Raw genomic sequence first — 13,051 nt, 5'->3', positions numbered from 1 at the left:
AATTTAGGCCTATACAACAAAGTGTTTAGGTTATTAACTAAATGTACTGTTAAAAACAAATCGTAATGAAGTATTTTATGGTGCATTACCTTGTCACTTATTGTAAAATTATAATGAACTTTTTGAAAATGATTCTAAATATATGATAATATTTTCAGGTAATAGACAACATTTCAAACTACCTATTGAAAATAGTACTAAATACGTATATAATGTAAATATAATATTTAAATTAAGATGTTTAATAACACGTCCCTACGATAAACAACCTAAAATCCAGCCTTTAAAAAGGTGACAGCTAATAATATATAGAGTACAGCAGTAATACGATGCATGAAACTCACTAATAAATATTGTATTTGACCGTTTAACTAAGTGACAGCTGAAGTTTGTTCACTTTCAGTTAATTATCTCTTTAACTAAAACACCACGATAAATCGAATTATACCTACGTGCACTGAAAACATTTGTACTCTTTGTCACTCAAAAGTCTAATAACTGGTGAAGATATATTTTATACTCTGTCGTGTGGTTCTTCGCGAAGCAATAAATAGATAGAGAAATATAATATACCGTGATAAAAAAATCTGTAACTACAATAATGATATACCTACGTTCGACGTTATAGTATTCTGATAAAAAGTGTATCTTTATCGTGTTAGATAAACGAATCCTTTGACTAACTCCCACAGATCTCTGCTCTGTGTGAAAACTCACACATGAGTTGCGAGTTGCGTTCCGTTCGAGCTTTTTTATACTTGTTTTTGAACGTTCTTTGTGGAAGCTTACAAAGAGTTGCTCGGATTCCCTGTCGCGTCGCGCGGTGTATTTGATCGTCTCGTGACGCAATCCTGGGAACATTTTGTGTTTTACCGGCATTTAATAGTAAAGACGATTAGAAGACTTCTACTGCGTTATGGGTGAACTTTTAAATGTACTTTTTTTTAAATGTTCTTTTTAAAAGTACTGTCCTATTAGAGGCCCTAATAAATTCACGGCCACTGACCGCTGTGAATAGCGATCCCGCTGATCTGTCTCGATCACTTTCTTCACTCGGCTCTTCTGCTATCGTTACACGCATCATCGGTCGAGTCAGTGAATCTGCTCGAGTTCTCGATTCATTCTAGATAAGGTAATAAAGTCTTTCTGGAAGCGATGGCGTACAGAGTATCTGCACCAATTGCAATCGTGAGCAAAATTTACTACACCGTCTATTCCCATCCATGTTAGCACAGTGGTTATTATAAAGACCGACTGTAAATGTACTTTTAAATTTACTTATTTTTCTACAATATCAAGAGACGGGACGAACAAATCGTGCACTTGGTGATAAGCGACAGGTTTGTCCATAACAGTGGATGTGCCACACAAAGCCTTAAATAAGTCCCGTTTCACCAGTACCCTTACCCTTCAAAACCGGGACGCAGTGATGCTTATAATGCTGCGTCCTGGCGGCAGAAATAAATAAGATGTTAGGACTTCCCCGGATGAACTCTTCCACAAGGAGCTTTTCTATACTACTGCTCTACTTGCTCTAGGGCTCTACTATACTGTTACTACTCTACTTGCTTTCCACCGTTTACAAAGGATGCTTTCTCTCTGTTGATGTTTACTGTTTGAAGTAAAGAAAATACAAAAAGGGTTGGATAGATTGTTGGTTATGGACAGATTATTCGTTTGCATGCAAACGTATTTTCGCAGTAATGTTAATATTCGATTTTTAAAAGAAACTTATGGTTGTATTCCAGAACTCTACTCTATGCTCAAGTCAGGACTTGAGTACGATTTAAAGCACTAGAAATCATGCTCAAGTCCTTGCCATTAGGGTCGTATTTCCAGTGCTTGAAATCACACTCAAGTCCTGAGCATTGAGTACAGTTCTGGAATACGACTTTTAAAAAGTCATCATCATCAACCAATTCATACGTCCCACTGCTGGGCACTGGTCTCTTTTCTGGCGAGGGTTTAAGCCATAGTCCACCAGACTGGTCCAATGCGCGTTGGCGACTTCATATGTTTTCCTAGAGTTGTGAACATTCTTCGACGTGCAGGTTTTATTACTACTCTTCATTTTTTCCACATAACCTCTACTATGTTACAGGCGACTATGTATATAATTAATAATTATTGATAAAATTAGTAACACATTTAAAAATATATAATAAATTATTTCTTTAAAATTTATATTTTTAAATTTTATTGAAATAATTTAATATTAATTAAATTAACATCTTTGTTACGACATCGAAAGAAAACTTTTATCAAGAACTTCCTTTCAAAGCTTACCTTAGATAAAACGAAGTTGAAGCTTTGATGACTCTTTATAAGTCTATGATGGGATTTACTCCTTTAATATAGGTAAAAGCCTTTTTTATAGAATGATTTTAATGCATTTGAGAACGTGAAGCGAGAATTTTAATTTAGTTTCTTTACTACGGACTATTTTTTCTTTATTCAATTGTTAACAAAAGATGTGTTAGAAATGGAAGAATACTCATATTTGTATTGTATAATTCGGAATTAAAGGCGTTTACAGTATCAACTTTATTTTTTTAAATGAATGTGCGTTTACATTGCTTCAGTTCCATTATTACTCATACAATTGCGATAAAACTTTCTTGAGTTATTGTAGGCACAACACCCGTAAGTTTTTGTCTGCAGTCGAAAAAGTGGTTATTTTGCAGATACACTTCTGCAGACTGAAAACCTGGACTACGCAATTATTTTTAACAAATTTTTATTAAATCGAAACTTGTTTAAATCATTTTTTATGATACCAAAAGGCCTGGACACGCCTGTATATAGCAGTTGCAGCAATACTCAGAGCTTTGAATCGCAAAGATCTGAAGGAGACTCACTACGCTCGCCACCCTGAGACATAAGTTGCCAAGTTCCAAGTATTTCACCAGCACCTTTATCCTTCAAAGCCAGAACGCAGTAATGGTCACATTTCGCTTGGCGGCAGAAATAGGTGAAGTAGCAGTACCTCCCTGGACGAACTCTTTCACAAGGAACTCTACTGGCTCTGCTTATACTGTTATTTGAATAATAATAACATCCAAGAGAGTTATAATTTCACTAATTCAAATACTAACTACAATGTGTTTATATATTACACAACATACTCTTCAACATATTCTTTTCAAAGGTGCTAGCACCAATTTTTGCCTGCTAAAACCTTAGTGTCATACTTTCATAGTAACTGTTACCAGCTCCTTGTTTACATACAGCGAAGTGATTGCACAGAAAGTTTCTCCCCTCTGAAAATTGAACGTGAGAGGGAGAGCTCGAAACAAGCAAGTTGCAATTTAGCGCCCTTTGTTGACTAAACAAAAGCATTCTTTTTGATCTACCCAAATGTGTGTAGATTACAAACTTTATATATTTACAAGTTTTGTTACGAAAGACTGACAAAATGTGGAAAATGGTAAATAATAGGGGTTAAAGTATGAAATTGCCGATTTGTACTGAAAATCTAAATTGTTTATTTTTTAAATTTTTAACAAATTTATTTAATCAAAATAGTTGCCATTATTATGTATACATTGCTGCCATCTAATGGGAAGGTTATTAATGCCTTTGCGATAGAACTCCGACGATCTAGACTGCACAAACTGTGTGAAAGCATTTTGTACTGCCTCCTGGGAAGAAAACTTCTTGTCACTTAGATAATTGTCCAAATCACGAAAAAAATGGTAGTCCGTTGGAGCAAGGTCTGGTGAATACGGAGGATGACGAATGGTTTCTAACTGCAGTTCCTGAAGGGTCAAAATGGTTTCTCGTGCTGTGTGAGGTCTTGCGTTGTCGTGGAGCAATAATGGTGAAGATCGATTCATGAGTCGGGGCTGTTTTACTGCTAGTTTTGTCAACATGGTTCGGAGTTCGGCACAATAGACATCTGCCGTTATTGCTTGACCAGATCGGAGAAAACTATAGTGAATAACACCATGCTGAGACCACCAAACAGTTACCATTACCTTTTTATTGGTAAGTTTTGCTTTAGGACACTGTTGTGGCATTTGACCTGGGGTCAGCCATTGCATTTTTCTTTTCCGGTTATCATAAAGAATCCACTTTTCATCACATGTTACAATTCGATCCAATATTCCTTCATTTCTGTACCGGTTCAACAAGGCAACACAAGTTTCAACACGCGTTTCTTTCTGCAGATCAGTCAAATCATGAGGCACCCATTTTTCGTATTTTTTTATTTTATTGATTTGACGCAAGTGAGTCAATATTGTGGGTAAGGTAACGTTAAACCATGCCGCTAATTCCTGGGTAGTTTGACTAGGATCGGCTTCCACTATCTCTCTTAATTCATCGTTATTCACCTGTGTGGGCGGTCTTCCTCGTGGCTCGTTCTTTAAGTCGAAATTTCCATCACGAAAGCGTTTAAACCAAAATCGCACGGTGCGTTCATTAGTAGACCCCTCTCCAAACGCAGCATTGATATTGCGGGCTGTTTCTGCCGCGTTAGTTCCGCGTCGGAACTCGTATTCAAAAATCACTCGAATTTTCGCAGTATCCATCTTTCTTGTCTAAATTGAATAACAAAAACAGTTGAAAGTCGATATTCAAATGTTTCAAATTTAAAAAAAAAAAATCACAGAAACCATTTGAAAAAAGTTTCATTCGAAAACCTCAAACCATGAAGATTCTATGAAAATTCAAAGAACCTATTGCAATAAAACGGCAATTTCATACTTTAACCCCTAATATTAACTACACCTTACCTATTTCTGCCGCCAAGCAGTAATGTGAGAATTACTGCGTTCTGTTTTTGAATAGAAAGGGTACTGGTGAAATTACAGGTACATGGGACTTGTTAACTTATGTCTCAGGGTTACAGGTGCAGTGGAAGTGCCCCTAAGATCTTTGCGATTTAAAGCTCTGAGTGGCACTGCAACTGTTATGGATACGCGTGTCGTTTACCACCAGGTACACGACTTGTTCGTCCCGTCACTTGGTAATAAATATTTTCAATAATTAGTCATAACAAGAACCTTTTATAATCTTTTTGGAATCAATAAAAAATTCTTCAGGACAAAGTGCGTGTCACTGAATGTACATAATATCGATCGACGATAATTCTTGTACAAACGTTCAAAAATACCGTGAAAATCATGAAAATATTTCGTTATTGAAAGTACATATTCCACTCTACTCATTCTTTATTTGAATAACCGAGTTTATTTCCATGAATCTCGTATGCTATTAATAATATAATATTTTCTCAACAAAATTATTGTATTTTTATTAAAATGAAATCTCTTTGACATCATAAACCTGGCTATTGACATGCGTGACGTGGAATATTAAATTTCTTTCCTCGGTCCATATTTAGAAAAAAAACGTGACCGATCGAATGAAAGAACGAATGTATAGTTATGACGTGTTTGTGAATGGGAGTATTTAAAAATAGAATACCAATAATCTTTTGTTTTATTTTTAAAATTCCGTGATATCTAATTTTCTAAAATCTTTGTTTAATTTCTTTTAGCAAATACTACAATGAAAAAGGGAATCCTAAAATGGTAAATAAACATTACCGCTACTGATTTTTTTTATGCAAGCTAGAAGGGCAGTTAAACTTTTAAATGCAATTTATACAAAATATTTTTATGTCCAAAATATAATTTTTTTTCAATTCTTCTAAACTTGTATCACTAAAAATACGTCAATCCTATCTAATTCGGAACGAAAAGGCACAGTTTTAAAAAGGAACTACTCAAAAATAGTCGCCCTTAAAATAGTTAAACCGAAATAGAGCGTAACCTAGCCCTTCTATTTACGGATTGTTTACTTACTAACAATTATACGACCATGTGGTGAAGTCGAGAAAGCATTCGGCGGTCTAATGAAAGTGGTGTTCAAGAAATTTGGTAGGGTACTATGATATGTACTATGATACGCATCTTAGATAAATTCTGCGGCAGGCTCAAGTGAGAGTGTCTGGTGTATAAAAAAATAAAAAATTGGTATAAACGTAGTAATGTGGAAAGTGCTATGTTTATAGTACGTGAACAATTTATTGTAGTCAGAAGCCGTGGCTGCCTAAATGACCTTCCGTCTCTCAAGGGAAGTACTGCCACCTTACTGATTTCTGCCGCCAAGCAGTAATGTGGGCATTACTGCGTTCCGGTTTGGAGGGGTAAGGGTGTAATTACAAATACATGGGACTTGTCTCCGTGGTCTCTGCTTACCCCTCCTGTGGGACAAGTACGACTTATGTATGTCTGTATGGGACTTGTCAACTTATGTGTCAGGTTGACGGGCGCAGTGGCGGTGCCCGTAAGATCTTTGCGATTTAAAGCTCTGAGTGGCACTGCAACTGTTATGGACAGGCGTGTCGTTTATCAACAGGCGCAGACTTGTTTGTCCCGTTAACTTAGTGTTATAAAAAAGGGAGAAATGTTACATTCATTTCTCTCGTGAGTTTGGGTATATTTCGTGACTGTCTATGTGTGTCCATGGCACTTGTGATACGTGGTTTCCCTAGTGCGGGACTATGAGTGTGTGCATTAAAAAAATGGCGTACAATGAACTAATAAAGAAGAACGTCCAAGTAAGCAGCTATAATAAGGTCAAGAAGCTGGCTACGAAAGTTAGAAGCGGAGGAGGCTACACCGTCAAGAGCCCGACTCATAGGATCTTAAAAAATAACTAATAATTTTGCAAACCCAATAACGAGGAAAAGTTGAAAGGGGTGCACGCACATAACGGGGTCAGTTACGGGGGTAGTGACGTCACGAGAGAAATGTTACGGGCACATTGATGAGCCAATTGAGAGAATCAGTTATTTCATTATTTTCGTGTTTGCACCATTTGGACTTTTCTTTGTTCACTGATTTCTGACGTTGAATGATGAGTGTGATTTCATTGTACATATTGCTGTCTTTATACAATAACGCAGTACTACATAATATTACAGTTCTGTACTAAGCATACAGCTTCTTGTCTATCGATGGCTGTTATGGACCTGTTCGTCCCGTGACTTGGTATTAAAGTAACGGGAAGTAAAAAAGAGCAAAACATGCAGCTGTAAGAGCGCGACTGGCGCTGGTGGCGTTATTTCCTGTGTATAGAATGTGGTAGTAGCCTCCGCAGCCTCCATACATCTTACTTAGTAAGTTTAGTAGTTCAAAAGTTGAAAGTCCAGTTTTATAGGTATTTATTCAGGTTTAACAATAATATTATGATCTTTAAAATGTAAACAATGTAAATATAACTAGTAAAAGGTTCAAAAAGATAAGTAGAGATGTGTTCGCTACCGTGATCCAAATTTGAATCTAAATACGAGTGTGAGAATAAAATTAGAAATTTAAATAAAAAGGTGGGATGACGATCAAGGAGGTCACACCGTCACACAGCGACGAGGCAGCAGGGAATGCGAAATTATATCGTGAATATATCACATATCTTCTAACGTTTAATAGCAGAGAGCTTCTTGTGAAAGGGTTCGCCCAGGGAAGTACAGCCACTTTGACTATTTCTGCCGCAGTTTGGAAGGGTAAGGGTGCTGGTGAAATTACAGACGCATGGGACTTGCCAACTTACGTCTCAGCGAGACTAGCTCAGTGACCCTAAGATCTTTGCGATTTAAAGCTCTGAGCGGTACAACGATCATGGACAGACGTCTCGCTTACCACCAAACTTGGCATCTTAAAAAACATCGTGAATAAAGTACAATTATCTTCTTATGTCATTGGTTTTTTTTTACTTTTCATTGCGAGAAATTTCGCGTGCTGCTATTTACAGATGATTATTAGAAGTACACAAAACAAAGAACAATGACTTTTTAACTCGAAAATGAGTGGGCATTATATAGTTGTGTACATGCCCCATCGTCGACCTCGTCATGACTTTCTGTCAGGTGAGATAAGGTCAAACATGCAAGTACGTTTTTTAATTAATACAAATAATGGTATAAATGTGGCTAATTAAATAATATGACTTTTATATCATTATCTTCTTTTTTTATACAATTTAATATGTCCGATCATTTTAGACAAACGCATACTAACAGTAAGGTTGACGCGTCACTATCTTAAGGGTAAAAAGATTTGCGTGAAAGGCCGATTTGAAGATCGGCGGTTAGCAGCGACCACCTAGAGCTTGTTTGTTCTTGTCAACCAGTGACGTTAGAACTAGATCAAAAACAAAAAGGGTCACCAAAATACGGGACGGGGCAAACAAAACTGTTTTGAATCTAGAAATGCCTCAAATTTCCTGATAGTATCATCGTCGGTTACATCTGTGCTTAGAATCAGGTTAGATTGGCCGTACATCTATTTTCCATAAAAACAAAAACAAATTGGTCTGCCTTTCGGCAATGCGCGGTCTCGTCTGGCAAATAAATATTTAAATATGAGTTTAAGCAGCGAATTTTAGAACTCTTTTGAAATTCACTAATAATAGCGAGGCCTCGTTTGTTTAACTGTATTTGTTTTTCTATTAATTTTAGCAAAAGATAAAGCTTCACTATTAGGTGTGAAATTGGGACAGAGTGGGAGAGAGATGTATATCTATTAAATACGTAGGCATTGTCTACATAAATGCAAATTTACCTCCTTGCCCCAGCGGGATAAGAAGACGTTCTATATCTATTTTTGCTGTGATTGTACACACTCCTTTCGCTTCCTTTATTCTTAACTTGTACAATAACCGCTCAACTTACACTGCTACCATTGTACAATATCGGTGTACCACCCACCGCGTATTTGTTATTCTAGCTACTCGTCTGTGCTTAGAAGTTTTTACTTATATATGTAGTCCATAATATTCTTGATCTCAAGAACAGTTTGTCAAAACAATCGAAAGTCGTCAGCGAGCGTATCATTTTATGCCATCGATTCGCGCCTTATTCAAAACAGTGTCGCACGCATGCGCCGCCTGCCAGCAGTAAACATGCCACCGTAACTTCCAAATTTCCTACCTTTCCCTTTTCTATCTTCCTTCTTATTCCCAATTTATTTCGCCAATCTCCTTTATGAAATAACGAATAGAATATTCAATTTTGGATTTCAAAGTTTTATATCTGTGATTCTAATTTTGTTTTTTTTTTGTCCACAGATTGGTGCAGGCCGCACGGATAACACCTGCCAGTGCCACAGATTAACATCCGCGCCCCTGCACCGCGACAATAGCATAAAAAAACAACCAAAATCCAAGAAATCAACAACCAAAGCCTCCAGTCATATCTTTCGTTTCGAAAAATCTAAATATAAGCACTATTTTTTTAACCTTTTAACGATAAAATAATCGTAAATAGTATACGGTAACTCCCAAACAGTACAAATTAATTTAAGTCTGAAGTGATCGGTATTTACAATAAAGAGAAGCCTTCGACAAGCGAAAGAAGAAATCTATCAACGACCAGTATTTAAACGTTCCAAAATAATAGAAATCGTTAAACGAGTGCACAAAATATTTTATCGACCGTTAACAATTTATGACGAACCATTTCCTCGTGCATTTTGTAAAAAAAAATCAGCCAAAGATTTTTTATAAAGCCCGTAGCTATTTAAGACTCGTAAGTTAACTGCCTCTTAATTAAGGATTTTTTACATTACTTATTTGTTAGTGATCAAACGAAGTTATTGTGATTAGTGTAGTGTAAACCAGTGTGCCGTATAACCGTAACTTAAGTGCTATAGTAGATACCGCGGACTAAAACAAATTTAAACCGGGATTTAGAGTACAAATTGATAAGTTCCAGTGCAGTTCCGAGTGTTCAGTACAACATAGACTTAGTAGAGCTTATTTTTGTATAAGAGGATATAAAAGAAAGAGAGACGAGAACAAAAAGGGACACGATGAGACTGCGTCGGATGAAGAAGTCATGAGCGAAGCGCTCAGGGGTCAAGAGGGTGCGGACAGCGCGCACCTACCGCCGTTCGCGACCTTCAGCGACATGGCGGAGAACGAGCAGAGAATCCTCACAACGGACACCAGGCTACTGGATCCAGCCTGGGAATACTATGAGAGAACCGGCGACACTGTATCAGTGATCGCCAGTCAGCCGCAATACAGGCCGTGGGAATCCATGCCTCTAACGGTCAACTCCAAAGATGCTATCCTCCGAGCCGGCTTTTCTTCACCTTTGGAGTACCATCCGGTGACTCTTCAGCCGATACCGAACAAGCTACCATCATTCCAAAGCCAATTCCAAACATTTCCGGAGACTACAGTCATTCCCGAGACAGGGTTGCCGAGCGTAACTCCTGTGCCCGTCACCGCGAGCCCGGCGCCTAGCGCGAGCCCTAGTCAGTTAACACAGCTCACGCAACTTACCACTCCTTCGTCACCACACTTGACAACCCTAACACAAGTAACACCACTATCGACAACTTTGACGACCCTATCACCTGTCAACGCTACTACATTCCATACACTAACAGCTGTAAATGCCAGAAGCTATCCTATAGTGCCAGCGCCATTGCAAGCGCGAGAATTGACTCCCGCCGGTCAGACGTACATTGACGACAGACACATACAACTGTATCAACCAAACATTGCCACAATAAATGCTTTTCCCGCACAAAATGGAATCTTACATCAAAACGGAACACTGCTCCATCAAAATGGAAGTATTATACAGAACATCCAAAACCCAACAGTCGTACATGTACTGAAAAACGAGCCGTTTGATATCAAAAGTCTACAGGACAAGTATACTCCAAACGGACTTCATCATACTGATTTCCAGAACCCAATGTTGATAGACAACGGGTACGAAAAGAAAACAAACGGTTTTGGCAGCGCGTCATCGCCAACGAGATCAGATTTTAGAAAGAAAGAGCGACGGAAAATGCGGGCAAATAGTTCAGAGTCAGATGGGTCTAATATGGAAGTAGGGTCGGAAAGTAGTGGACAGGTGGCAGCGATCTCGTCCACCGCTGGGTTCAAGTCTCCGATGCACGGAGCACCGCCTATGAACACCGGACCCATGGACCTGGATGACATGTCAAGCGAAAAACAGGTGAGTGTTTCTCTTTTTATATTCCATAAGTTGACACATCGCCGACTAAGCCATTTATTTATAACTTCGTGACTCACTGATGTTGATGACAAGATTTAATTAAGTCCTCAACGACGTTGTCCTGACTAAATTCGACTCGATTCTGTCCGGATAAGCCCAACCAATTTGTGTTTCTTTCACTAAACTTTGATTTAATCTTCAGCTTAATGTGATTCACCTCTAGAATAAACAGTAAACTAACTGAACATGTATTACAGAGCAAGTTCAAACGTAACACAATAAAATCAGGAACGACAACTAATCTTCCTTTCCACAAACCGGCGAATTGCGTAAACAAGCCGCGAGGGAATAGCGAAGAGCTGACTGAATATTCGACGAAAGATATGAGAATTCTCAGAATTTCACCCGACTGCGCTACGCAGAAAGTGGATTCGAGAGATCCCGAAAAAGAGAAACTTTTGTCGTAATTCCACCTTTTATTATTCGGGGAGCAGTTTTTATTCCCGGTCGGAGTTTCGAAATGGCCAAACTCTCTGTCTTCGCGGCTATAAATTTAATAGTTAGCCGATTCTCTTGCTCCGCCAATAAATTAACTTCTCTCCCGTTTAAAACACAAATTAAAGTGGGGCGATTTACGCGTGTCCTGCTTAGAAAATTTTATGACTTTCATTCAAATTTAACGGCAATGCAATTAGGCGGCAGTGCCGAAAAGGGCTTCGTTTTCATTCGCTATATGTGCTTAGTTTTCTTTTGTTTGGTAAAGCAATTTAGAAATTAAATAACTCAATCAAAGCAAATTTTAATAGCATAAGATGATTGAAATCCCTTTTTGATTCATGTAATTACGTTATCAAACCGACAGCAGGTCCTTCCTTCTACTCAAGAAATAAGGCGTATAATAACTTGGTAAAAAATCTCAAGCCGAGTTTGGAAAATGTTACTCAAAAAAAACAAGAAATACTTTGGATTAATTCACAAAACTTTAGTGTGTTCACAAGTTAGAAACAAACAAGTTTGTAGAGCATTTTTCATCTGTAATTCCTTCATAGCGTGACGCAAAAAACTAATCTAACAGCTTTGGTCTCACAGCTAGGAAAGGACGACAGTCCAGCAACATTCCTCTTTATAAATGTCAGCGCTTCCTAGTCTAATAATGAACACCTTTGCGCTCGCAGCTGCACTGTATCTAAGTGACTAATTATCCTTTTTTTTCATTTTTTGCAAGGTTAGATATTTAGAGTAATTAGAAGTGCCTAAGATGGTTATTTAGTCAGCCGAACGGTTTCAATGGTTAAGAGAATTCTTGTGCCCTCAGCACTGAAAGCCAGCCGGAGCAAAACAATCAGCACTTTAACAAAAACTGCTGTTAAAAACTGTTGTTAAAAAACCCCTTGGCGACATTTAAATACAACACTTATCAGCACACAAGATACTAGTTCACTTCTTTTCACTGGTTAACTTATTCTAGACATAAAAAAAAATTAGAGATTTACACAATACAAATTAACCATTCATTTTGTTACATTATTTTTAAAAAGTTTTACATCTGGCAACGATACCGACATTAAAACATCTCGGTCTTTAAAAATTAACTGTAATTGGTTGAAATAAGGTTTAAATTTACGTAAACGCTAACCCGAATTCTTTCGTGTATGTGCGCGTGTATTTTGATGGGAGCGCGTATATTTCATGAATGAAATAGAAGCCGGAGACCTGCCCGCTTGTCTCGCGCTGTTATGAATCTCATCGGGACATGCGGGGTATGCGCGCTGTCTAGTACAGTCTTCTGGAAATACATGGAACATTTTAGGTAAGCCGGTGGGAATCGAGTTATAAACGCCTCGCCACTGGTACGTTATCACCACTTTAGAACTTAAGTTTCGGCTTTTTATTACAATGACACATTTCGCATTCTTATAAAGTTACCACGATAGTGTATTGATCGCGTTCGCCGAAGCGAGAGTACCGGACTTCTTCACTGTTTTCAGGGCTCGTATATCCTCTGGGACAGACTGCGTTGTTCTGATAACGGCATACTGAGAGCCATTTACGCCGATATATCTGTTC

The 13,051-nt window shown here is 37.9% G+C and overlaps 1 protein-coding gene across 2 annotated transcripts in view; it reads left to right on the top strand.

The window, feature by feature from the left end:
• The window catches only part of LOC113236993 (DNA N6-methyl adenine demethylase), a 217,647-nt gene that overhangs the window by 4,681 nt on the left and 199,915 nt on the right, over positions 1–13,051 (top strand). The window contains exon 2 of one of the 2 annotated variants that reach the window (XM_026473232.1): positions 9,076–10,984. In XM_026473232.1, coding sequence (XP_026329017.1) covers positions 9,845–10,984 — 1,140 coding nt within the window. In that variant the 5' untranslated portion in view covers positions 9,076–9,844. Of the gene's footprint in view, positions 1–9,075; positions 10,985–13,051 lie in introns of those variants that run through there. The other variant, XM_026473233.1, reaches the window with a different exon arrangement.

Source organism: Hyposmocoma kahamanoa, unplaced genomic scaffold, assembly GCF_003589595.1.
Source record: "Hyposmocoma kahamanoa isolate Upper Pololo Valley unplaced genomic scaffold, ASM358959v1 92, whole genome shotgun sequence".
Classification (NCBI taxonomy): Eukaryota; Metazoa; Arthropoda; class Insecta; order Lepidoptera; family Cosmopterigidae; genus Hyposmocoma; species Hyposmocoma kahamanoa.
This window is presented reverse-complemented; position numbering and strand designations above follow the sequence as displayed.